The sequence below is a fragment of the Etheostoma spectabile genome, chromosome 20 (genome assembly GCF_008692095.1).
Source record: "Etheostoma spectabile isolate EspeVRDwgs_2016 chromosome 20, UIUC_Espe_1.0, whole genome shotgun sequence".
NCBI classification, from domain to species: domain Eukaryota; kingdom Metazoa; phylum Chordata; class Actinopteri; order Perciformes; family Percidae; genus Etheostoma; species Etheostoma spectabile.
The window spans coordinates 9,696,709-9,723,209 of NC_045752.1; the positions used below are offsets into that span (position 1 = coordinate 9,696,709).

General features: G+C 41.2%; 2 protein-coding genes and 1 long non-coding RNA gene across 6 annotated transcripts in view; 2 read left to right on the plus strand and 1 right to left on the minus strand.

The window, feature by feature from the left end:
- The first annotated feature begins 7 nt into the window (after positions 1 to 7).
- rtn1a (reticulon 1a) lies at positions 8 to 19,604 on the plus strand. 3 transcript variants are annotated; one of them, XM_032500431.1, is made up of 9 exons: positions 8 to 481; positions 7,515 to 8,231; positions 8,695 to 9,369; positions 16,765 to 16,972; positions 17,079 to 17,217; positions 17,406 to 17,475; positions 17,830 to 17,876; positions 17,969 to 18,027; positions 18,754 to 19,602. In XM_032500431.1, the coding sequence occupies exons 1-9, from the start codon at positions 259 to 261 to the stop codon at positions 18,794 to 18,796; spliced, it is 2,181 nt and encodes a 726-aa protein (XP_032356322.1). In that variant the 5' UTR covers positions 8 to 258; the 3' UTR covers positions 18,797 to 19,602. The 3 variants fall into 3 exon arrangements, with proteins under 3 accessions (XP_032356322.1, XP_032356323.1, XP_032356324.1); XM_032500432.1 differs by lacking the exons at positions 8 to 481; positions 7,515 to 8,231; positions 8,695 to 9,369 and adding an exon at positions 11,567 to 11,866 and having other exon boundaries at positions 18,754 to 19,604; XM_032500433.1 differs by lacking the exons at positions 8 to 481; positions 7,515 to 8,231; positions 8,695 to 9,369 and adding an exon at positions 14,796 to 14,997 and having other exon boundaries at positions 18,754 to 19,604.
- LOC116670111 (uncharacterized) lies at positions 15,005 to 16,758 on the plus strand. The gene is made up of 3 exons (XR_004326945.1): positions 15,005 to 15,617; positions 15,720 to 15,901; positions 16,272 to 16,758. It is a non-coding gene; the product is annotated as an uncharacterized LOC116670111 (long non-coding RNA).
- Positions 19,605 to 19,826: 222 nt separating the features above from the next.
- Positions 19,827 to 26,501, minus strand: part of tdrd9 (tudor domain containing 9) — a 30,618-nt gene continuing 23,943 nt past the window's right edge. For both annotated transcript variants that reach the window (XM_032500429.1, XM_032500430.1), the window contains exons 28-35: positions 25,680 to 25,847; positions 25,166 to 25,236; positions 24,977 to 25,086; positions 23,145 to 23,241; positions 22,924 to 23,062; positions 21,007 to 21,125; positions 20,323 to 20,395; positions 19,827 to 20,214 (exon numbers count right to left, since the gene is read on the minus strand). In XM_032500429.1, coding sequence (XP_032356320.1) covers positions 20,116 to 20,214; positions 20,323 to 20,395; positions 21,007 to 21,125; positions 22,924 to 23,062; positions 23,145 to 23,241; positions 24,977 to 25,086; positions 25,166 to 25,236; positions 25,680 to 25,847 — 876 coding nt within the window. In that variant the 3' untranslated portion in view covers positions 19,827 to 20,115. The remainder of the gene's footprint in view (positions 20,215 to 20,322; positions 20,396 to 21,006; positions 21,126 to 22,923; positions 23,063 to 23,144; positions 23,242 to 24,976; positions 25,087 to 25,165; positions 25,237 to 25,679; positions 25,848 to 26,501) is intronic.

A 26,501-nucleotide genomic window follows, 5' to 3' on the forward strand; every position in this document is an offset into this window, starting at 1 on the left:
GAGCAGTGAACTAAAACAATAAACCTCGCTCCTCTCCTCTTGCTCCCCGACCGACCGCACCGCCTCATCTGTGGCGTCAACATACCCCAAGGCTCGGTTGACATACGCCAAGGAGCTGCATTGTTGTGTTTGTCTCCGTAACCTATTCTAGCGCAAAGGGTTACCACCGCTCATTTACAGTCCCAGCCCCGGTATATACGGTAGCTTAGAGAAGAAGAAGCATTGTAGCTAGTATTCTGTCCGGTAACAGGAAAAAGCATGTCTACTCAGCCCGGTGAGGAGCTAGGCTCGGAGGGGAGGTGGTTTGGGGATGACTATGAGAGAAACGGCCTGTTTGGTAACACACCGAGCCGGTTCGAAGAGCTCCGGGAAGAATTTAAGCCGAGAGGCGGCGAGGTGGCGGGCGACCTGGATCAACAATTTCATCCTTTCCAGGACGACGGGAAAAGGCCTCCCGTTGCTATGGAAACTGGATCTACAGGTAAAGCGGACAGTAATCGCAGTTAAGTCTCGATATTAACCAATTTATAGTATTTTAGCCACAGTAGGCTTATTGTGTCAGCTAACAGACCCACAATGGTATTGGTGTAAATACAGCGAGAGAGACGCGCAGCCGAGTCCATTGGTCACAGGCAAAGCGTTAAGACAGACGGCCTGTCTGTCGGCTGAGTTAAAAACTTCGGGGCTTGAAAACACAGAAACAAATATGCAAGAGAGTAACTTCCATAGGATGATGGTAACCCAGTGGTAAACAGTGATGCTTTGGTAGCTCCTATAAAATATCAATTATGCCTCATTCCACTAGTCCAAACAGCTCTTTGGTTGAAGAGAGTCGGTAGGGAGGATTAAGATGGGATGCATCATGCAGCATGCATTAACGAATAGCCTGTTGAACTTCGAATGGCCTATAAACGTACCAGCTCCCACATGTAGGCCTATAGCCTATCTGTAATACAATACCTGCATTTTGATATGATGGGGTAAAGGGATGATAAATCGATTACAAGGCTAAGCCCCCTAGCTTTGCTAACCACTGGCTTGGTTGAAAATGATTAAATCTTACAGTTCATCAATTGAATGAGACTTGACCAAAATATATCTATTTATTTTGTTCTAACAAGTAGTCTGCATGAGGACATGATTCCTACATTCCTTTTTTTGGTATAGTTGATTGTATTATTTAGGGCTGGAGGCAGTGGTTTTTGTAGGAACATCATGCAGACCTCAGATCTAAGTCTGTCCTTCTTCTCAGCAAAGCTCAGCTCATGCTGCTATTTTTAATTCTGAAGGAACAGGGTTCACTATTCGCTTTGCTAGCAAAACTAGAGCCCTGTACTTTCATTCACGGATTCACTGAAAAATTCATGAGATGATGTTTTAAAAAAGAACAGCGCTTAGTTTCCTCTCTTTGCAGCTCAGGCATTTCTCTTTGCTACTGCTGTTCTAAAACATGAAAAAAGAAAACAAACTTTGTCTTTTTGTATATCCGTTAACTACAAGAGCATTATTAAATGCATCTATTAGACTTCGTTTGAGGCACATCATTTAGCATGAAAGTTATATTCTTAAATATCCAGGGCTACAAGTGTTGGAAATAAAATGGTATTGCAAAATGGATATCACTTACAAAAGCAAAATGTTTAGCTCCTTTTCAAGCAGACTGCATGTAAAATAAAAAGTGACATGATGAACTGGCTAGTCGATAGTTTGGCCTCGCTTTCTAGAAAAAGAAAACAAAGCATATCAACAAAGCATAAAACACTATCATAACAGTGTGCCAGACAAGCTCCGCCTTGTGACACTGACACTGACACTGACACACACACACACACACACACACACACACACAACAACACACACACACACACACACACACACACACACACACACACACACACACACACACACACACACACACACACACACACACACACACACACACACACACACACACACACACACACACACACACACACACACACACACACACACACACACACACAGTCTCTTACTAGTGACTCCCATTGAGCCGTATCACTACCAGTGAAATAATCCACTCTGTCACTTAAGTCTGGTGGGAACAGTGCAGATCTCATCATATCTAGCAGGACAGACTGGACATTTTCCTCTTGACCAGACAAGTTATAGTCTGTTCTGATCTTTGTCAAAGGCATTCACTACCAATGACAATCACAAAATAATTTTTAATAAGTTTTGAAAACTTGAATAAAAAAATTATTACTGAGGGAGAAAAGAAGTTTGACCTTTTAACAGTACGAACTGTGAAATAGTATCTCTTCAAGATGTCTAGAATTGCCTCTGTAGGTAATTGATCCATGACTGTCCTAAATTTTGTTCACAACAGTTGATCTACTCGCAGGATGCAAATAATGCTTATTTCAGCAGTGTTAAATTACAGCAGGACAGAACCTTGGATCACACACAGTGCAGGGCAGTATTGCCTATTTTATCTTCAAAAGTCTTGTGAAGGTTTCAAGATGCATGAAAAAAAATTGTGAAAGATATTGCTGCATCATGACGAGATCTAAGTGTGCTGTGAAAGTCCCAGTTTGTTTTTAGTACAAAGTATGAACAGTAATACAGTATTTGGCCCCCCCCCCCCTTTTAGTGCATTATAATGGTTACTTCATCACGTCCTTCAAAGTGATTGTAGGAGAAAGGTTCTCCCACGATCCAGTCCCTGAGAGGTGGATTAGACTCAAGTCCTTCTCCGTTTCAGCACATCACCAGTGACAAGGATGAGACAGCATATGTCTGCTTGGCTCTTTTCCATATCTGTCCGATAGAGAAAACACCTAGTGTACTTGCCAGACTGCATAAGCCAGCACAGTGAATGTGTGCCTTTAGCTCCTGTTCCCAGGAGGCAGAGCAGTGCTAGGCATTTCATACTAGATAAAGATGCAAGATAATAGAGGACTGGAGGAGGAGGGGGGAGCGGCTTAATGGGAAGAGAGGCGAGGCTGTGATGAGAAGGCCGATAGTTCAAAAGGCCAGAATGTCAGGGAAAAACAGGAAATACAAAGAAATGTCTTTTCCTTCATGGATACCTTTAGCACTTACATAGATATCAGTGGTCAGCTGAGCAGCTGCCAGGTGTGAGCCAATGTCTGCATGTACTTCTATTGGCATTGCCGATAAAAATGTGTTGTCCAGCATCTTACATCATTAAGTAAGGCCTAAAGGTCGTACAATATGCTCATCCCACGTGTTACCTGCCAGGTTTCCAATCTCATTTATCTTCATCTGTCACCAGGAGCAATTAGCTAATGCAGAGTTATAAACGGACAGATAAAAGCATGACAGACCCTGCCCGAAAAGCTCCACTGCAGGGGACAATAACATTAGCATTACTGCTATCATTATATCAATAAATCATAATTTCTTTCTTTTGATCCCCTATGTTTACCCTGAAAACAATTAAAAGCCAGTATATGAAATTTGATGCTATGTTAACGATCTCACTGCCTCAGTCTAGCTCTAGCCTGTGGGCACTGAGTAATCCCCGAGCACAGTATTGCAAAACAGCTCAGGGGATTACGGCTACTATCAGCAGAGATGCTTTTAAACAGTGTAGTCCATATAATGTTTTTGTTTTGGTTATTGTAGCCTATATGTATGCCTGCCTTCCCGCCCGCATCTGTACACTTTAATGCCAAATTCTGTCTGTACAATAAATGTGAAATGCAAATCCAAAGTATTACTGAATTGACAGCTTTGACCTAAAGCAGATAGCTTCCAGACGCTCAGTATGGATCTTCCTACATCCTCTCCATTCATCCATAAAGCTCTATCCAAGCAAAAAAAGTACAATCAATACTGTACAGAAGACAGGTACTGTACGTACCTCAGCTTCAGAATCAGACAGATTAGCTTTTATTTAAACAGTCTCTACATTGATTTATCTATGACAAAGGCTGCTGAAACAACAATGTTTGTCCTGTGTAGTCTTTAGTGATTTTTTTAAGAATGGTGGATACACTGATGTTTCTTAGAGTAATTGTGGGTCCTCGTTGTCTTGAATCAATGCAGCTCAGGGCAGCTGAATCCCTCAGCTATTCTACTATTGAGCCCTGCTAGTAGTTTTGTTGTACCTCAGCTCTTAGTATAGACTGTCTTTGTACTCTCCATTATTTTCTTCTGTAAAGTGGGATAGGTGGTCACTACTATTCATGTATTTGTTCAGCCAAGAACATTGTAATCAATACATTATGAACACAAACGTCATAACCAAAGCTTTTAAACCCAGAGACCATTAACAGTTGGAGGGGTGCTTCAGTTAAACTGTGACAAATAAGTAAGGGACTTAATTTAGGAATCTAATATTATATCACTCCCCATAGAACATAACATAATATGTTATGTTCTATGGGAAATGTTCTATGTTCTTACAGTACATAATATGTACTTCTATGTTCTTTCAGATTACATATTTGTGTGAACATGTGTAAATAAATTGTACACTAAATAACAGGAGAAAGAAAAGAAATACAAGGCAAGCCTATAACCTGTGCTGATAAAGGGTGTTTTTTCTCATCTTCCAGGCTTTCTCCAAGTAGTATTAATGTCTAATTTAAATGTTACATAATATGTGCATAGCCAACTTATGCTTACAAAATCAATTTCTGTTTTTATTTTTCTAAACCTGCGCAGTTCCGAGTAAAAAGGACAATTTATACCTATCGTAATAAAGCTGGAGCATGTTATTTAACGTCAAAGGCACAGATAGCTTTGAAACAAGGGCACAGTCTTGATGGATTGCTTTCTAGAAGGTCATGGAGTGAAAGCAAACTCCTGAAAGGTAACACTACAGTTGAGAGGGTTACGACAGAGTAATGGAATCATTACAGTGCACTGGTTTAACAGATACGGTATTTGAAAGTAAACCTGAACTACTGATGAGATTAATGATGGTGGGTGCTTGGATAGTTCCTTTGAAACTCAACTGCATCTCTTCAGTCTTTTCACTGGCTTCTAAGAAGTGAGTCATCACCAAAATCAAACGGCCGTTTGCCTGAACATTTTGATTTTTAAATCACTTTCTTTTCTCATCACATTAGTTTATTTGTTTTATTCCATATTAAATAACTGCAGTGGATCATTAAGTATCTTTACGGGAGTAAACCCTACTGCACACTGAATCCCACATGCAGCTCAGTAATTTCAAAGTGGTAATATATTCATTTTGCAACTCTGGCTCTTTTAATAGTGTGCTCACATGTTTTTGTCTGTAGCCTGATAATTAGGAGCCCATGCCTTAGCGTAGCACAGATTGTCAAGATGCATTAGTTTCGGGGCTTCACTGACTGCACAGAGGACAACAAAAGGACTGCCCCTTCACAGCCCATCCACCAGGACTTTAACTGCACCATGTTTTCAGTGACATGTTTATGTTGTGTGACTACAGTGTGAGCTGAGAATTCATCTGTTGTCACGTCCAATCCCATCTGAGCGCAGCAAAACATTTGTTTCAGCCTTGTGGGTTTTTGCCCAAGTGTCTGGGTTCTACAATATATCAACAGATTCAAAATGCCCTCAATCTCAACACACCAACTCGTCAAGTAGCTGCCCAGAGCTACCCTCATGGCAGTTAAAGACAAGCACCAGTCTCTTTATTGTTAGAGATGCCTTACGCAACTGCTGGTGAGTTTATCTGTGTTGTTAGATAGAATGGGTTGATAGAGAGAGTGGGGGTGTGTTGCCTACAGTCAACAGGCTTACTGGCAGTTGACAGCCCTGGAGATCCCCTGTCTTCACAGTTTGTAGTAGCCCTGAGTGCTTCTCACTTCAGCACAGTAGGTATTTATACAGTGAATCAGTGAGTGCAAGATTATGATGGTGTTGCCAGGGTGATGGCTGATGGGACCTATACAATAATAGTACACTAAGAGGATTATACATTGGTTCGCTTTAGCAGTACATCAAGGGCATTCATGTTACTCCTGAACTTGGCCCAACAGCTGTGCCCATCTATGTTGCATACGGCTTGGATCCATCTGTAGTTAAGGTGTTGATCTATAAAACCTTTGAGTCTGTTAGATACAAATGAATCTGAAGCTCAAGAGTGTGGGCCTGCTTTGCTTTTCCCCCATGTCACATCAGCCCTCCCCCTATGTCCAAGGCTAGCATGGGTGTGTAGTGTTTATGCCATTGTGCTGCGGTATGATGTATTGTTAATGACTGAGGGAGCAGCAGTAGGAAGGACAGCAGAAGGGAAGTGTGTTGGGGCTTTTTAGAGGAAGCGAAGGCAGGGAAGGAACGTCCTGACCTGTTGGGTCTTCTGTCAGTCAGTCTGCATCCTCCAGAACTAACCCTAAGGCTGCTATTTTAAATCACCCCCCCTCATCCAGCCCAGCAGCTGGACCTAGCCTATTTATAGCACCACCACTGCCCTGGGAGAAGCAGAGCTGGAGAGCAGGAGGAGGAGCTTAGTACATGGAAGTATAAACTCTGACTTGTACATAGCACAACAAAAGAATCAAGCATTAGCATCAGATGTGTGGTGGTGTATAGTGTCCGTTTGAGTTCTGTGTTTATGCTTTTGTATTTTTGTATGAAAATGAGACCGGACATACTTGTATCAAAATTGTAATAAAGAGAAGTCTGAGTCTGAGTCTAAGTCTAAGTCTAATCACAATACTTGGCTCAACCATGACTTCCAACCTGATAGTATGAAATAACATTGATATCAAGTACGTTCTGTTGTTTTTCAAGTCATGTGTAACATAAGAATCCTTAATGTTTCCCTGCAACACGGTAACAAATTATTCAGTGGTATGTTGAGTGATATTTTACAGCAGAGTACACAGAAATTCACAGATAACATCTTTTGGTTTTGAATTTTTAATTGTGATTGAAAACTGCATCAGCACTACAATTGTATATCACTGTAATTAATATTATTTCATTGTTGCATGTGTGTTGAATATTACAGTGAGTGTGCTGTGTTTGAAGTATTTATTTTATACATTTACCACAGAAGAGTTTTGTCAACCTAATGTAGCCTAGCTTAAGCCTTTTAGATTTTGGAGAGGGTACATACAGTATATTGTTCATATCGTTTGTGAGTGTATTTGTTTTTTTGACACTAAATTGTTAGGACAGACGCAGGGTTAGTGATTACAGAGCAGAAAGCCCTTTGCCTGCATGATTTGGAACAGACTGGTTGTGGCACCAAGTTTTTTTGGGGTCTGAACAATCCCCCTTTGTCCCACACTGGGTACAAGTACCCTCTGTTACTGCTGCCTCACTGATCTTCACAGCCGAGCACCCAGTCTGACTGTGTTGCCCTCAGTGCCACAGCCCCTCTCCCTGGTGGCTGTGCCAGCTGAAGCCTAGCCTTGTTTAACTGGATTTTTTTATTTATCAAACAGCCCAAGCATAGACTGATTTTATTTGATTGTATGACGCGGAGACTGCTGTCACTCTTACTTATCAGTTTCCTGTGTGTAACCTCACTGAGCTTCAGTTCTTTCTCTTCCTGCCAATCTCTGTAGATGAACCCATGTCCGGCTTGTTTAGGAAGTCTATGAATGATGATGGTGATGTCTACACTTCCCTGATGTCAAATCAGAGCTTCACATCGGGTCAAGAAGCCTCCTACCTGTCGGACGACCTAAAATTGTCCAAGCCCTACTCTGACTCCTCTGCCCTGGATCACTTCTCCAGCGACACCTATAGCTTCAGCTCCAACACCAAGATGACTTCCAACCTGGATGATGACATGCCCAAATCTCTATTTGGCTCAGATAAGGCAGAATCCTACAACTACATGGACATCAACTACGGGGATGAGCGCAGTGACCAGCACAGCCTGGTGGACACAGGCTCAACTGGTCATGACTCATTGGTCAGCTACATGGATAAAAACCATGGAAGAGATGAGGATGAGGAGGAGGAAGAGGAAAACCTAGGTCCAGCACTGGGCTCCCACTCCTTCCCATACGTTGAGGAGCCATCTGATGAAGAGCTGTCAGACTACCGCTCCTACCGAAACCTGGGTGGCACCCCACAGATGGCCAGCCCAGTGAAGATCACCTTGACTGAGTCCAAGCCTCCAACTGCCAAAACTGAGCCGCTGCAACATCCCCCTCCAGTCATTGTGCCTGAGCGTGAAAACGTCCTCAGTGTGGGCTTACAGGGGGTTCCCATTGTGACGCTATCAGAGCCAGAGGATGACAGCCCTGCTTCCACTCCCAATGCTTCACCAACACGTAGGCACAGCACACACACAAACACCTGTCATCGGTATATTTTATATTATAGTGCATTTTCTGAAAGAACAATTAAGAAACTGTTTATGGATACAATAACCAGATAGGAATGTATGTTTTTGTCTATTGAAGTGAATTAAATACTTAAACTACACCACAATAGAGTCGCACTGCTTCAAAATGGTCACTGCAGTATGACTCAGTAATGACAACAATAACTATCTAACTAACTATAAGTTTGTTAACATTAGGTAATATTATCCACCATAAGCTACTGACCGTACCGGACCAAGTAAGGCAATAACAGGTTAATTAAATTGAATAAACATTTGATATGTAAAAGATTGTTATTTCTATTTTTAAGTTACACAGGCTAGCTTTAAGTTTTATGTGCAGATAATTTGTCTGAATTTATAATGTGAATGAAGACATGAATGCATTTTCTGCATTTCTCTGTGAACAGAAAAAGAATTCACCTCCCAGGATATGTACCCAGGGAAGCCTGCAGTTTCCAAAAGCAGTGCAAGCACAAAGGCAGGCAGCAGGGAGCAAGATGGCAGCAGCGCAGAGTCTGGAGACTCAGAGGTTGAGCTGGTGTCTGAGGAGCCTTCAAAGGCCACTAGCAACCCATTTTCCCAGCCCCCTAAAAGCAAGAGCACTTCCAGCCAGCCTAACAACCCCTTTGACAATCCCCCAGCCAAGAGTGGTTTCGGCCTAGTAGGCAACCATGCTCCACCCACAGCCTACAGCATTCTGAGGGAGGAGAGAGAGGCAGAGCTTGACAGTGATCTCTTCATTGAGTCTGCATCTGAAGAGAGCCCAAAGAGAGAGCAGGGCTTCAGTGGCCCCAAACAGGGAGTCAGCCCTCCTTCTCCCCTGGCTCCCAGTGCCACCCCTCCCCGCAGTACAGCTGAGGCAATGCCAACTGAGCCCCTGATCGCAGAAAAGGTGAAGACCCCAATGAAAACAGACGAGGATCGCCCCAGCAAGCCCAAACCACCCACCGCTGCCGTTCCCCCAGAGGTGCGATCAGAAAGGCCCCACCAGGACGACATGCACAAGCACACCAATGAGGGCAGAGGAGATCTGGGAAAACCTGCCACCTCAACCATCCTGCAGGGCTTTGATAAGCAAAAAGGTCAGTCTTAAAAATCTTGTTTTTCTCTTTCGCCCAGAATGTGATGTTTTCTAAAGCAGTAATTTTTCATCCCTGGACACAAATGTAAGAATATACATTGTTACTGCCTCTCTGTGGAGTAATAGATTTTCACAAAACATGACTGTAATCTTTTCATTGTTGCAGCAGTTTCACCTCGGCTTATAAGCTGCAATCTTGAGTACTGGCTTTCCAGAAATAGTGCTGTCAGCTTGTGGAACAGGTAGTGTTGTATTGTATGTGCTGATGTGTCTTCATGCCCGAATGAAAGTGCTATCACGTCTGTATTTGTGTTTAAAACCTTTCCCATCATATCTAAAGATAAAAATAGTTTGAAAACTACAGCTTATTTCTAATTGAATCACTAAAGTAGTACGTGTGTGTGTGTGTGTGTGTGTGTGTTTGTTTACCTCTTGGTAGCTACCTGCATGGTGTGCTTTGACTGTTTTGTTGACTAGGCCGGGAAAGTAAACAGGGTTGCTGAGAGAGATGGGATGTTTCACTGCTGGGGGGGGCTCCCCCTGGTGGTACATTTGAGGAAAAAAAGCAGACTGGGGATTGATTCACATTTATGACTGATGATTTGAAGCATGATGACTAAAACTTAACATCTTTAAAAATAGCTCTCTGCACAAATTCTAGAATTGCAGATGTTGATTATTAAACTCTTTCAGCATCTTGCTACATCACACTGTGTCTAGACAAGTCAGACATGCCAACTACAGTCAGCAGGTGTTAATGCTGTCTAAACTACACATTTGTTGGTTGTTCTCTCTGTCCTTGTATACAGTGGGTTTACATAATCCTATGATGTCAAAACTGGGGCACACTCATACTTAGGGGCTTTAAAGGCTTCATCTTGAATTTCACAGTTACAAAGCCGGAAAATATCCCATCCTAATGAATGCTGTTTGGCTTTAGTTTCCTAAAACTCACAGCTACTGATGCACCCTGGTCCATTAGAATGTGACGATTGCGTCGGTTACAAATTTGAAATGTATAACAAAGTAGATAAAAGAGATTGTCCTTGCTTTGTTTTCCTCGGACTGTAAGAAGGTTCTGGAAATGCTAAAAACCAGGTCACGTGTATTTTTTTCCTACCACTAGAGGGCACAGTGCACCTTTTGTAAATGTTATGTTGAAGACCATCAGTCAGTGCGCTCAGTTGCCATAGCAACAGGAATGGGGGAGTGTCTTCAGTCTAGTTCAGGAAAATCTGTTTTTCTCCCCCCTTTCCTCTAGTTGGTATTGGCATTGAATCTTGTCAAGGCTGCAGTGAGCAGAAGGTGTGAGGTGTGGCTGTCTGCAGGGGGAAACAGACTAATGGCTTTGATGATTGGATTAATAAATGACGTAAACTATAGTGGAATTGTTTTGTGCTCAGTGGTGACAACACAGTGACTGTGCTGTTTAATTTCGCACTTCTTTTTTAAGCATCCTACATTGCTTTTTCATTCCAAGGTCTCTTTACAAGGCCATTTGCATTACAAATAGGGAGGAAGTCGTAAATCACAAACACATAAACACATCCTGAGGGCACATTGTGCTCTAATGCACAGTGTCTCTTGTTATGAATTATTAAAGTACAAGCACTTTGCCTCTTCAATTATCAGTGAGTCATATTTCAATCTCTGGCTACAACCTTAAATATTGTTCTGTGCAAATAAAGAACAATGGACCTGGATGTTTGCCATATTTTATCAACATGGCCTCAAGTCCAGCTATTTTCAACCTTTCAGTTCTTCTTACAGGTTCCACAGAATGTGGTAACATGCTATATTTGTAGCCAATATTATCATTGCACCAATAAATATGGTCCTTTTACACAAAAAAATCTAACAAGCAACAAGGGAAGCCAGAGCAAAATGCTTGAAAGTATATGACAAGCGTAGGTGGAATAACCTTAACACAGCTTGTACCCCAACTATCACCAGTCTGTTCTGATGCTCTGTTAGAGCTTTTGTTGTGAAAGCTTTTGTACCTTCCATTTCATAAAAAAGCTTAGTCTCCAATGATCACCACCCACCCTCTCACCCCCCCGAGGCTCTTAATCATTGCATGGTTGGTTTGCTGCAGCAGCAACTGTGGTGTGGTGTTTACAATTTGACCCCCCTTCCCTTCCCCCAGCACACACACACGCACACGCACACACACACACACACATTCCCCGCTCCTTCTGTTCTAGCCAGAGCTGCTCCACAGCATCAGTCTGTGAGCTTCGCGAGTCGGCAGCACCTTGAAAACGTTTCCTCCCTCTCTGTCATCTCTCATCTGTCATCTCTCTCCCGCATCCTTTTTTCGACCATTCATGCCTTTCTGGGATGAGTGAGTGAGTCGGTACTACAGAAGAAGAGGGAGACAAAGAAGAAAACGGGGACCATAAAGAGAAAGAGAACAGGGACATAATTGATCACCAGCATGCAGGCCACTGCAGACGTTACCAAGAAGGAAAGCTCCTGGAGCGGTTGGAAGGGCCAGGGTACTGATGTGTTTACTGTAATATACTCATCAGTCTGTCTGTGTTTTGTGGCTATGAGAGAGGAACTTGTCTCTCTGCATGTAGGTTAACCATTATTGACACTCTAGATGTGTATTTTTGAATGTGTATATGTGTGCTTTGCATGTGCACATTTATCATCTATTTGTCAAGTGTTTGGGGATAAAACAGCATTGTTTACCTGCGCCTCCTTTCACGCAGACACGCCCCGATGACAGATCCTTTATTCTGCATGTGTGTGTCCCCGATAAAAGAAAAATTGAGAAGAGGTGATGAAAGATGCTGGTGGGTGTTTTGGACATGGTATACATACCAGTGTGCTGAGAGCCATCTGTTTTGGGTGCATGTTAATATGGATGCCTGTATTGTGGATTAAGTCGTGTCATTGTCATCACCCTCCCCACTTTGCAACCGTGCACGGTAGCTGTTTTTTTATGGCGTACGCTCTGTTTTTGTGTAACGAGGCAGCCAGATATCCGGACAGCATTGACAGACTGTCTCCATGGTAACCAGGGCACACCCATCCTGATTACATCAGCCATATCTCCTCAGCTGCCATGACACCTTGCAGAGACTGGGCAGGAGTGGAGCATCCTCCGTCTGTCTGTTTCCATAGCATGGAGGGCTCGTAGAAGGGGCCAAGAAAGAAAATGGCGTCCCTTTCTCCACCCTGGTCGTGGTTTATCTGCCATCATGTTTAGGTTTAGCTCAGCAGTGTAACTGCAATAGAATGGTCTTCTTATTGTATCCCAATAGAAACTGCAACAGTCACTGATTGTGGATGTACAGTTTTGTAAAAATAACCTTGATGACAAACCCCCATTTGTCATTATTCTATTGAGTCATTGTCTGTTCAACTTGGCCAAGACTGTTACCTTATAGCCTATCTGAATTCAATTGATAGCACAGCAAAGGATGTAATTGAGCGGATGTATTTTCTGCAGTTGAATGTTTGCACATTCCCCTGAAGCTGTTGCCATTTTTGTGTTTAGTCATTCTCGTTGGACATGCACAGTACTGACTCACTGCCCATAAGCTACTAAAGAATTAACAATGACGCAGACATATCCAAAACTCAGAGTTGTGCACGATTTGTTCAAACAACCCTGATGACACACAATATCCATGTTTTCTAATGCATGCTCAAAACCTATCCTCTCTCTGTACACTTGATTAGTGTTTCTCAATCGAGTGGCTACCCTATCAATCTATATTCTTATATATATGACATATGTCACAAAACCCCATGGATAACAAGATGAAGAATACGTTTTGTTGAATTAAAATGGCAGTTACAAAACAAGTTTTTTCATATTTTATGTATTAGTTTCTCAAATACATACACATAGCTCAAAACGTAGACTCTATGCTGTGGTATGTTGCAGATTTAGTTGTGTCGACAACTTTGTTCATTAAGAAGAATACAAATTTAACTTGCTGTTTGCTTCAAATCCTAATTTGATTTTTATGTGGTAGAAATTTGCTTTGATGATCTAACTTTGGGATAGTTCAGAAAGAAAAGAATAGGTTTGATTTGTCTTACTACAGTGATATTGATTGATAAATCTATTCAAATAAGTTTAATGATATAGAGAGGTCTAAGAGAAAAATCAAACTTTAGAATACACTAAAGGTGGTTGGATGGCTTAAAATGTATTGGTTAACTGGCCCCATTTGTTTATTTCTGTTAGGCAAGCTGTCCGATTGCCGAGATATATCCATTTACACTAGCTCTAAGACCTTGTCCATGCATTAAGTTAGCAACTCATCCCATCGTATATATAAAGGGTTGGAACTATACCTTTGCCTATAAATCTGATCATAACCGACATGACAACCAGAACTACACTTATCATCCCCAAATTCAAGTTCCAATTCTGAAACTGAGAAGTCCGGAATCTCGGCTGTTGGCAGCAGAAGTCCCTTTGCATGTTTGCTCTGTCTGACTGACGGCTTGTTTGAGGCCACAAGGATGTCTTCAGTGATTTAATGAGGTCAGTCTAAACTAGTTTCACTACAGAAAAGGAGGAGGGGGAATCATATTATTGTCACTCGTGTTAATCATTTACTCTGGTCAACGTGTTCTGGTTCTACATTCTGTGTGTCTTTCATTAAACTGTCACCCATGCAGTAAAGTTTTTGCTACTGTCAAAAACTAACTAGATTGTATATTTGATGCATGCCTTAATATGAATATCAAGTTTAAATCAAATGTAAACAATTGTCTTCACAACTGTCATCTAGTGAGCATTTTAATTCTTTTAATCTGTTTGAAATCAGACTCAAATTAATAAAAATCTGAGTTTGTAATGCTAAGATGGCTAACAATCTTTAAACTCTTTCTACACACAACGTCTTTCTCATTTTCTTGACACAGACTTGACAACTGGCCTCGTGTTAAACCTGCTATTGTCCTTTTGTGCTCCACTATGAAGGGGGAGGCTGTCTTTATGTGGCGGGGTGTAGACACAGATTCGGAGCTAATGAATCTCTCTGTTCCCAAAGGAAGGCTCTTTCCCCTCCATCTCTCTTTCTTCTCCCTTCCACTTTCGACCCCTCCCTTCCTCCCTCTCTCCATCTCTCAGTGAGTGGTGGAGAGAAAATGGAGCACAGTAACTATGGTAACTGCATCAGGCAGGTGCTCAGCAGATCCTTGCCACTGAACCATTTCAATGGAGAAATAGAATATACAGTCTGTGCTGTTTATTAGCGTGCAATGCTACACTAGTTGTCTTATCTTTGGCTACTGAAGTCATATGATGCACGTAAAAAGGACTTGGGTTTCATTTTTCATTTTGATTAACTGTAATTTTAGTCGCTGCTTGGCAGCATTTCTTGCGTTAAAAGCCTAAGCATAAAAGCGCTCACTAAGAGTGAAAGAGTGTATGTATGTGTGTGTTAGCGTGTGTTGGATTGCAATGTGATTCTTTGGCAACCGCACCCCAGTTGCAACCCCCCCCCTTCCACAGTTCCCCTGCACAGGCAGATACTGATTTGCTGGTGTGCCTGTGGCCCCTCCTCTCCTGTGCAGGGGGTACTCCCCCTTCAGTTCTCTCCTTTTGTCCGTGGATAAAGCAGCTGCTTCTTTCCCTGTTCAGCCATGGGAGCCGCAGGTCAGTACACGATTCTACTGCACTAGCTAAAGCTTTTTCAGTCTGCGTGCAGTCTGTGCACCACATCACAAGGCGCAGTCGCTGGTCAACACCTGTCTCTAGCAGAGCTATCTGCTGTTGATCTGTCTGTGGGTTGTTACAGCTGCTGTATGTGCTACCTGTGCCTGTTTGTGTGTGTATGTAAGCATCTCAATGCAAAATAGTAGCCACATGGCGTTGGTTTGTCAGTGGTTGCAGCAACAATGGCTTCTGTGGGGAGTGGTGCATGCATAGCAGCTAGGGCACATGGATCCTGTTCCCACTGTTTCTGAATGAGTAGTGTCTTTGATTTGATAGTGGGGGCAGATAGGTACTGTAAGTCACAATTGGTTACTGATAGGAAATAACAAAGAAAAGACAGATTATACATTTTGTTTTACAGTATAGTAAGGTTGTGGGTAGCAGAGAATCACTTAGTCACAATGTCTGTTCTTTTGCCACCCAGGTTTAGTCTGCCTTTTTGGCATCCAGATGCCTTTTAGTGGAGTAAAGATGGCCGTCATCACTATGCTGCTCACAGCTCCACGGCTAAAATTAGAGTAGGCAGGCAGGCAAGCAGGCGGACAGCTCAGAGAAAAAGAGTAAGACACCCAAGAGACCTCAGCTGCGATTCTCTTTTCTTCATGGGCACAAAAGTTTACATTAATATATTGGTTCTGCTTGCCTCCCTGTGTGCTATGAAGAATTTCAAGGTGTCCGTAGCAACAGATGAATGGTAAACCCTGGTAGTGCTGTTAGACATGCAGTGGTGGAGGCAGATGGTTCAGCAGAGGTGAAACAAGCAGCCGACTGTTCTCATGGAAACAGGCCCATGTTTCCAGCCGACACAGACGACTGCCAAAGGAGGACCGCGTCAGCTGTAATGGTACACTGGGCTAATCCTCAGTTATTGCTTCTCTCTCTCTCTCATCTTTGCTAGTGGCTTTGAATTACAGGCCCCACCACCCAAAGAAGTGAGGAAATGTTAGAATGAAAATGGTGCAGTAAGATGCACAAGTCTTGTACAGTATATATCTCATTTGTGATACTGTTTGGAGGAAATGCGGCTCTTCACTGCATTAATGAGACACTGCATTGAAGCACTGTCATCCTTCATCAATGACCACAGAGCTGCTTGTCTGACCAGGTCACATTGAACCGTTATCTGCAAACTGCTGATAGGGATTCTATTTCTGCTCCTGCCTTTGCCAAGCTGTAGGTCAATCATTAATGCGGTTCTGTTTTGTGTTATACAGTTCCTTCTGGCTGTTTGCATGTACTGTATGTTTGTATACGTATGAGACCAGATGCCACTGGCGTTAAGTACACGTCAGATGTAAATATGAAGTCCCACTGGTCCGGAGTGTGGCAACACAGACTGAGACACTTGCAGGACAAGTAAGAGTCAGCTATTATCTTCTTTAAAAGGTTGCTCTATATATAGTAAAGAAACTAAACTGACAAATCGTTTGACACTTTCACACCACAGCTCACTCTAACCTAATGAAAAGCTAGGTTAGAAAGCTGGGTTAAAACAGGCTCACGTGACAGCCGAGGATCTCTGAGGACGTTGGGTTGTGAACAGCTTCCAGATATTTGACCCAAATGTGTGGTGTGTAGCGCGCAGCAGCTTAATCCACTTTGAAACGGATACATCTGTGGATGCCCAGGCCTACATGTTAAAGAGTGAGCTGAGATCATGCTGGCTGTGGGTCCTTACCCTGTATGTCCTTGTTCCTTCCCTTCCAGCGATTGACCTGCTCTACTGGAGGAATGTGAAACAGTCAGGGGCCGTGTTCAGCAGCGTGCTTCTGCTCCTCTTCTCCCTGACCCAGTTCAGCGTGGTCAGCGTCGGCGCCTACTTAGCCTTGGCAGCCCTCTCTGCTACCATCAGTTTCAGGATCTACAAATCTGTGCTGCAGGCTGTGCAGAAGACCGATGAGGGACATCCTTTCAAGTGAGTACGATAGAAGATGGTTCATATATGGATCTCAATAAAAGGTTTATAGCATTTACTCACTGAAAGGTCTTGTCTATGTTTCTGAACCTGTATTTGTTACCAGAGCCTACCTGGAGATCGAAATCGCTCTTTCCCAGGACCAGATTAGTAAATACGCCGACAAAATCTTGCTGTACACCAACACCTGTATGAAGGAGCTCCGCAGGCTGTTTCTCGTACAAGACCTGATCGACTCCTTGAAGGTTTGCCTCAAACTCACTTGTTGCCTTTTAGCATCGCTAGCCAGGGATGACAATATCTGTCAGTTACTTCAAACTGCACTACCTTCAGGTACAGCTTAAGATCAGCTCTGCTTCTCGGGGGCCACTGGAGAGGCTTTTTGACTACTGTCATGAAACTAAGAACACAGTCATGTCTTTTTGTGTTTCAGTTTGCTGTTTTGATGTGGCTGCTGACCTATGTGGGCGCTCTCTTCAACGGCCTGACACTGCTTATCCTAGGTGAGGTCATCCAGACTCACTATGGCTCAACAAACTTCCAAGCACTGCTGTCAACTCAAACACACTTTTGTGTGTCAGAAGTTCAATAACCTTCAGAGGACTTGATGATCGGAATACATATAACAAAGCTGTATTATATCATGTGTCATTAATGAGAAGTGCAGCATGTCCTTATCACTATGCCATACATGTCTATCGTACTGTTGAATGTGTACATTATCCGATTACTTTTCTAGTTTACCTTAGATAAGTGTTGGTGTGCCGGGGGCCCTGTTGGCACAAGTGTTCCTGTTTGAACATTTTCCCACTGTAGGTCAAAATACTTTAACCATTACTCTCTCCATGCCTCTACAGCTGTGGTTTCCATGTTCACCATGCCTGTGGTCTATGAGAAACATCAGGTAGGAATTTTAGCTTCATGATACCTCAAGTCAACCCTGGTTGACAAAAGTTTGTCCGGTATTTACACCCGTCAATTTCCTTTTGTTTACAGGCACAGATTGATCAGTATGTGGGACTAATACGGACCCAGGTCAACTCTGTTGTCGGGAAGTGAGTATTATTTTACAAACAAATTAAGCTGCAAGCACAAAGTCTGAGCACCAAGCCACACTAGAGGAAATCAAGCAGTACACCCTGTTTGCAAATACAGCGAGGAGTCTGAGGCAAACAATTAAGAGCTGCACTCACTGTACCTTGATTAGAGGCACTGATGTGCCCTTGTGCAAGGTAATTAACCCTTAACTACTCTGCCCAGTGGCTAGCAAATACGAATGCAGTTGTACTGGGCAGCTTGCAGGTGTTTGTGTAAGCAGGGCATTGCTGAAAAGAGCATTTGTGCTCAGCAAAACTTCCAAATTGCAAGCTTCATACTCATCATGAAAAAAACGTTTGGACTATCAAGTCTGTTTAAGATGAATAAAAAAAGACCACAGACGCTTGCATGTCGCACATGGTGAATAGTGAATCAGCTGGTCAATGTAATTGACTGAAAATGACTAGTCTATATTCATAAGCGCTGTGTTAACTAAATTCAAGAGTGAAGTTTATGGGTTTCTAAAGCATTAAATGCTGCCAAAATGTGTACATGCAGTTTTTTGGACTGACCACTAACAATTTGCCAATTTTAGTCCAAATTCACAGTCAGTTCTATGGACTGCCATAAAAAGAGAAGACAAAAACAGCAGGTGGTTTAAAATGAAGTAGAATAACCACAACTTAATCTAGAATAAATACCTTGTTTGACACATGGTATTAAAGCCTGTTTTCTCTGTACAGGATCCAAGCGAAGATCCCTGGGGCCAAGAGGAAGGAAGAGTAGACATGTCTGTAGCACTGTGAAGCTGACAGTCCAGTCCAGCTCAGAGTCAGGCAGCTTGGTCACTGTTGAAGAGCCTGGTCGTCATCTGTGGGGCATAGTGCTATGTCATCGTGGTGTTCTCTTAATGCATCCACTGGAGAAACCTTCACCCTGTCTATAGCAGTTTAAACACTAACACACAGTCACACGTACTTACATAATCCCGATTCTAGGTAGACAAGTACACAACTCCAAAACAAAAAAAGAAACTGACTTTTTTGTGTTGCTTATTATTAAAGTGCATGAAGTCGAGCCTTTGGTAAATATTTGAACTTTTGTGCAGTTTTTAAATCATGCTTTTGCTTTGCAGTGCAAACCACAAACTGTATGGTTTGGCACAAAAAAGCTAAATGCCCACAGACCTGCTCTGCTGCCAATGTTAAATACTGCTTCATGTTTCGGAGTTAGCAGACAGGGCTTCTCTCAGTATATGTCAATATATATACATGGCAAAAATGATTTCCTTTCAGTGTTTCCAAGCACAACATAATTTAACAATATGCGTCTTAGATGTGGTAATTGTAGGGTTTTTGCTTTTGTATAACCATAAGGAACAATACACACGCTCATGTTTTAAGTACTGTTGTACAACTACTATGAAGACAAGGAGTATCTGGTGATATTTAGCTTGTTTGAATAACTGTCCAACTTTGTACTATGTTCAACTATACTCTGTAGTTCTTTAGACCCTGGACTCTTTAACTATTTGCACTTAACTATGTATTTAATTACAAGAATAAGAAAAATAAATGTAACTTGATGTATAACATCTCCTCAGCCACTTTACTGAAGGGTTTGCTATTCATAAGACGATTTCAAGTGAGTGAAGATTGTGTGTGACACCACAGCTAAGCTGGACGTGACAACACTTTAGTTGGGAGGTGTGTGTACGTTTGTGCGTGTGTGCGTTCATGCAATGCGGTGATATATTTAACTTGACTGTTGGGTCACAATGAGACTATGTTTGAATGAAGACTGATTGACACGTATCATCTGTTGCAAACTATTTTTAATGGCCCACTCACTACTCAGGATGATCTCAATTAACGTTTACATTTCTTCTTTTTTTAAACTGGGAATAACTACTCCAGTGGTAGGTGCAAACAGCACAAGGATCATGGATTTTACTGTGCTGCTAAAAGCTAAAGTCCCATTTGAACTTAAAATATAAAATATACTCCTCTGAACATAAATAAATGAAAAATTCCAGGCCACTGCTTATGAGTACAAAATTAGAATCAGTTCCATTTCAAGACAAATGCAAGGAGTCCAGTGATATTTTAGTTGTTGAGGAGAGTGACAGGATGCAGCTGGAAGAGAACACCTCTGGTCTTTCCTCCTCCAGGCTCGACAATATCCATCTTCAGAGCAGGATCCACCTTTAATACACAAACAATTCAAAACACACAGCTAAAATATGCTCACAAAACAGAGTGTGGCAGAGCTAATGTTCAAATAAAAAGTATTACATAATACCACCATATTACCTGGTTCCATTTCTCTGGTTTCTCATAGTACACTTGAGTGACAACATCCCTTGGCGGTGACTTGGTGAAGAGCCTGCATTACATAACAAACACAAACGCAGATCAATAACCGCATGCATATTCAGTGCGTTTACATGAGGTTTAACAAAATTATTATAGTAACCTCTCAACCTCTCTATATAACCTCTCAACCACCATGCCCCTTTCTAATAACCAGGTTAACAGACCTAGAGAACTCCTTCAGTAATCTGGGTTTTCCTGCACGTATACACCTTAACCAGAGAATGGACGGGTTAAGCGTATACGTGTGGACCAAGTAGCCCTCGCCGTGGCCGCTGGTTAACATTAGCTAAAAAAGTTAGCTAGCAAGTTGTCAATTGCGAGAGCACGGTGTTTTCCTACGGTGTGACAAGAGTGTGTTTATGAAACATTAAGTTGTTACATTTTACTAATTTAGGGGCCTGTAGGTGTTATTTTGACATACGTCAACAGGAAGAAAAAGCCAGTTGTGCGTTGGAAGAGCGCTACTACTACTGTAACAGAGGCATAGTTACTCCCATCATTCTTCCCAGCTCATGACTACGGGGAGAACTGGCATAACCCGGTTATTCACTTCACCTGCTGTGCATGTAAACGCACAGACTGATCCAACTTCATACGTGTTACTGATTTCTGGTAAGTGACCTTATCAGGCGGTCCCGGCAGTCCTCCTGCAAGTGGTTGATCCTGTTGGGCCCCAGATGCATAGTGCCATTGGGCCCTTCACACACCAGACGGTTTATAGCCACTCGCAAAGCATTTATCTGAAAAAGAAAAACACAGAACTAATCAGTAATATGCAAAACGTGAATGCTACATCATGTAATATTGGCATTCAAGTATTACAGAATGATAGACACAAGGCCCAGGTCTGTCATTAGCAATTCAGTACCAATATCACAAGGTGCAAGATAGTCTTGAGATTTTTAATCGCTATTATACTACAGTCTTATTTTAGATATTTATTATTAGCTGCCGCAATACTGAGAAAATAGCACCTAAACAGAGTAAATTCCATAAAGCATAAATAATAATGTTAAAACACTGTTCCATCTGTGTAATATTTTGGAGAAACACATTTTAACCATATATTTCAAGGACTACCCCGGTTCTTCATAGAAAAGGACATGCTGCATCTAGGGCTGTACCGAATAAAAAATGTTGTGCTTCAAAGCTTAGGTACTTATCAACAGCGAATATTCGAGAAAAAGAGAATGAAAAGTCAAGTAATTTTATTTGTATAGCACATTTAACAAACAACAGTTGACCGAAAGTGCTTTACAGGTAGAGTATTGAAGGCAGACTCAGTCTTGAGTTCAGTTCATAGCTCTGAAACCTATTGTTTTTTGTTTTTTTTATTAATCAAGGGGAGTTAAAAGCAAGAGACTAAAAATCCATCTTTAGATTTGATTTAAAACTGGCAATTGTATTACAAGAAGAAAAGCTGTGAAGCAAGAGTGTTTTTGCAGGACACCTCTAGTAACCTATTGTTACACAAACTCTTCGGCAATTCAGTGCTTGTTTTTTTTACCTTCATAGTGTTTAAAACTTCGTTGTTGCAGCAATAGATGCAGTGATGTTTCCTGTTTACTGTAACATTCACAACTTTCATGCATTTTTTTTACATCTACTGCAGTCAGATTCACTGTGTCTTCTCGAAAGAAATCACTGCACATGGGTAGGCACTTTTAAGGACATTTTGAACATGTTTAGAGGCTATTTAGGAGCCACTTCTATCCACCTTTTTAGTTAGGTTAATTTAGTTATTTATTTTAGCCACTTGGGGGAGTATTGCACTGGGTGTGGTACGTCACTGGGAATAAGGTATATTTACAGGTGCTGTAATTAATGAGAAAAGGTGGGGTGGCGGGGAACACACGGTTCTTACCGTAGCGTGAACACGCACAACATTTTATTAATTAGCACTAGGTGAAGTACTGTTTTTGTGAAGTGACCCCTTTTCTACTTTTATAATAAACGGGAACACCACCCAAAGACAATCAATGCTTGGACTTAAGATCATTTTTGCTACGCGTTGAGAACACCATGCCATCCATACCAAGGCTGATAGGATAGCCTCCACAGGCTATAAACACATTTAAAACTCGCCCTGTTTAAGCCTGTTGGGTGCTAATTCTATCAGGGGGATAACTTGCTGTAGACAGCACCGATTGTTTTCGTTTTTCTCTCTACTGACAACACTAAGAATTTACAAACAACAAAGCTACATGTTGGAATCAACCGGAATTCTCCTTTAATACTGACCAAACTCCGCAGTAAATTTCAGCCTGCATGTACATTGTACATGTACATACATACATTAAAAAATAATATTAATATTCAAATCCCAAAATTGAAAATCGAATACCTACCCATCGAACAAATATTCCAGTTTTTTGGGGTCAAAAAGCATGAGGTAAAAAAATGTTGAAAATAGGTAAACACTTGAGAAAACATGGTACGAATCACTTGTTAAACACCAATATTCAACCAATTAATGGCAAAAATCTTCATAACTTCAGTCAGTCACAACACAGCTGTTTCTCTGGGGAACCCTGTTACCTCAGTGATGTCTTCAACATCAAATTTGACGTCGAAGGTGAGTTCGATGTCATGCTCAGGTAGGATACCCTCCTGTGTTTGACTGTTCCAGCCCAAGCCACAGAGGGCACCAGTGTAGCAGGTCCTCTCTTCATTAGTGCTACAAAAAGGGGGTAAAATATTAACATTGGTATTTGGATTAGGCTGCCTTTAAGGTAAGCAGTGATAATTGTTTGACTCACCGTAACTCCATGATAGGGGTGAAAAGCATGGTTACGATTGCAGGCAGACCAGGGATTTCTGGCATGATGGAGGTATCTCTTAGTAGAATACGCGTCCCTGCAACACAACCACACATTTAAAGCTGTTATAGTTGATTTTGACATTTAGAAGAACAAGCTTTAAAAAATACAGTTCCTTCAAGCAACCCCTCTCGATTACATATAGATCCATTGATCGAATACATATATGGATTACAGAGATTAAAGTGGAAAAAATTCTTTTGACTGAGATTTTTTCAGGCAAAGTCTTAAGCTATTCACATCTGCCTACACAGATTGCACCCCTTTTGCTATCGCACCCGATTGGTTTTTAATGTACAACAAGATGCAAACAGCAAAGTAAAGGGAGTATTGTGAGTGTTCTCTTTTCCTGATTAACAAAACAATATTTCAGCATCATCCCACAACTAACCATTGCTGTTCTTTTCTACTGCATCAATCATATTGTAGAAAGGCTTTACCTTACCCTCTATTTCATTACTTCAGGCCAAAAGTGTTTAAAGGGAGATATTTTTTTATTGTTAATATGCAATTCAACACCAAGTCAAATCTATAAAATCAAGTTTGCAAGACTTCACTGTCTTTATTCAAGGGCTTCTAATAATGAAATATTTATAACTTTTCAGTAAAAGCTTTCTTATCATTTAAATTCTAAGATTTTTTTTTTTTTTACAATAACAAGTAAAGACAATGATATAACAGAAAAATAAGTGCAGTACCACTTTTTGAAAAGCTACGTTTTTTAGCCTTTTGGCACTGAAACCATAGGGATGAAGATTAGCTACACCTGATGCCCATTTCAGGTCTTTTCTGGCCACACGTGGAGTGGAGAAAGATGAGGTTGCTTTAGATGCAGGAGTAGACCATCTCCATTTAATTTTTACTGTTTTTTTCTACCTCTGACACGTATGTGCTTTCTGCAACAATGCATCCATGACGGCTAGTGGCCTCGCCAAATAGTGGTTACCATTAGACGCACCCAAATCATGATGCTACTAATATGCGAGGAAACTGGTTCTGGGTTTTCTGCTATAAATTAATAATGTTTAATAGCAAAGTTATAAGTTGACTATCTTAATTGCATGATTATTTTATGACAACAGACAGTTAAAATCTACTGTAAGACCTACCAAAATAGGCTATAAGGCTGTCTGTGCGTCATAGCACAAACACGATTGGACTTCTTACACAACGGTTTGTGATAATGACAAAAAGTCTATTGCATGATTGTATTATTATTATTATTATTATTATTAATGCTGTCAGTTAAACACGTTAACAGCTTTAACGCAATCCCATTTTAACGCCGTCAATTTATCATCGCAAAATTAACATTCTTTTTGGCCTAGCAAATTTAGTAGTTTTTTTCACATGCTGTTGCAACAACTAGTAATGTTAGAAAAATGTCCCTTGATTTCTTTTTGTCCCATTATTTATTTCTCATTTTAATACTCTTATCAACATGGAATAGTAGATTGGCTTCTTTGTGCAAATGTTTTTTATTGGAAAAAAAAAACTAGCATATAGCCTACTGTAGTGTTAAATTTCAAGTGCTGTCAAACACGGTAAGGTCTGTAAACATTATCCATCACAAAATTCACATTCATTCAACGGACCAAATATTTGTAGTTTTCTCATAGGATCTGCATCGATCTAAGATATGTAATTTCTAAAAATCTAATTGACGGAAATCTGTTTTAGCGATGGAGAACTTTAATCCCTGTAATTCATTAGGCTTTCATCTTTAAATGCATGCCCATGACTTTGTATTAATGAGGACATGTATCTGGTACCTGTGGAGTTGACTGACACAGTCCCTGCCACCATCATCCTCTGATGTTTGTGGTGGGGGTTTTCATTCAGGGCTAAGGAGTTCATGCTGCTTCTCTCGATACACACTGTCCTGCAGATGGACACACATATAAGCAAAGTGGGGGAGGGGGTATCACAACTTTTGTTTTTTTATGTACGTAATTTCTTACTTGTACAGGGTCTTGTGGCTCAAGCAGAGGACGTTTATCTTATAAGGACTGGTTGGTCCATGCAGATGAACCTGTGGTGATAGAAGAAAGACAGCAGTCAGACACATCACATGACGTATTCATGCATCAGTTATTGTTGACATTCACCCTTTCGTCATTGTTCTGCTTGTCAGGCAGAATGGGTGTGCCTCTGAATGAACACGTGAACTAAAATGGCTCCATCTCCTGGACAAACAGAGCAACAGACGTTCAGAAGTGCAGTGCTGATGCCGTCATCCCCCCATTACCAAAATATCAGCATCTCAAAGTCTGTCCCATTTTAAATCCATCCACAAAACCTCTTTTAATCTCAAGGCTTTCTCGTTGATTTATTGTAATTATTTAACTGTTTTTAATTATTTTTACTGTTTCTATTAATATTTTTAAAGCACTAAAAATTGCTTTGCAAAAATATCTTAATATTTAGTAAAACCTAATGGAATGAAAATATTCTGTAAGCTACAGTGTATCTTACCTTTGTTTTGGAATGGGGCTGGCTGTTTTTGGAAAATTGGGCGAGTAAGCTGTCAATGAGTTGCTTGTCCTCTTTCTTGCGATCTTTCCAGGAGCTGCTGGCAGTGTTGGGTACATATGTTCCCCTTTCCATGTCTTTGTACAGGGACATTAGTGCCTCATTGTTTTGCTGCAAGAGCACACAAGAACAAGACATCTAGACTGAGAAGGGCACACAGCATATGTATGGATGTATGTGTGAGCAGTGCAGTGTATACATATTAGGCTAAGCTGTTGCTTACAGTTTTTGGGTGATTTGCCAAAGTTGTTGTAGATTTGTGATTTACTAGTTTCTAATGGCATATCTGACTGTTGACCTTTTGGGCGTCATCTTTGCAAATTATGAAATTATTCCAGACGCTTTACTTTTAAAAATCTTGCATGTTCGTTGCAGCCGAGCTGCTAGCCTTTCTTGGTCACTAAAGGATAGTGCCACCTGTCTGTCTATTGATTTCAGTACCTGGGACAACACCATAGATAGCCTTAACACATGCTCTCATAAATATATAATGTGGGATTAGCAGAGATGGAGCGATACATTACACTAACGATCCGATTCATGATTTTATGGTCACAATAAGATTTTTCCTCTCGATTTCTTTCAACAGAATGACTTATGTCATGATTTATATAAACTGTGCAAAACAGAAGATGTGTCCTCTTATCAAAATTGCAACTGAAATAGTATTTTTATCTCAAATAACAAAAAATAAATAAAGGCTTATTCATTGCTAAGGCCATATAGTTAAGCATGGTTACTTATTATTATTATTATTATTATTAT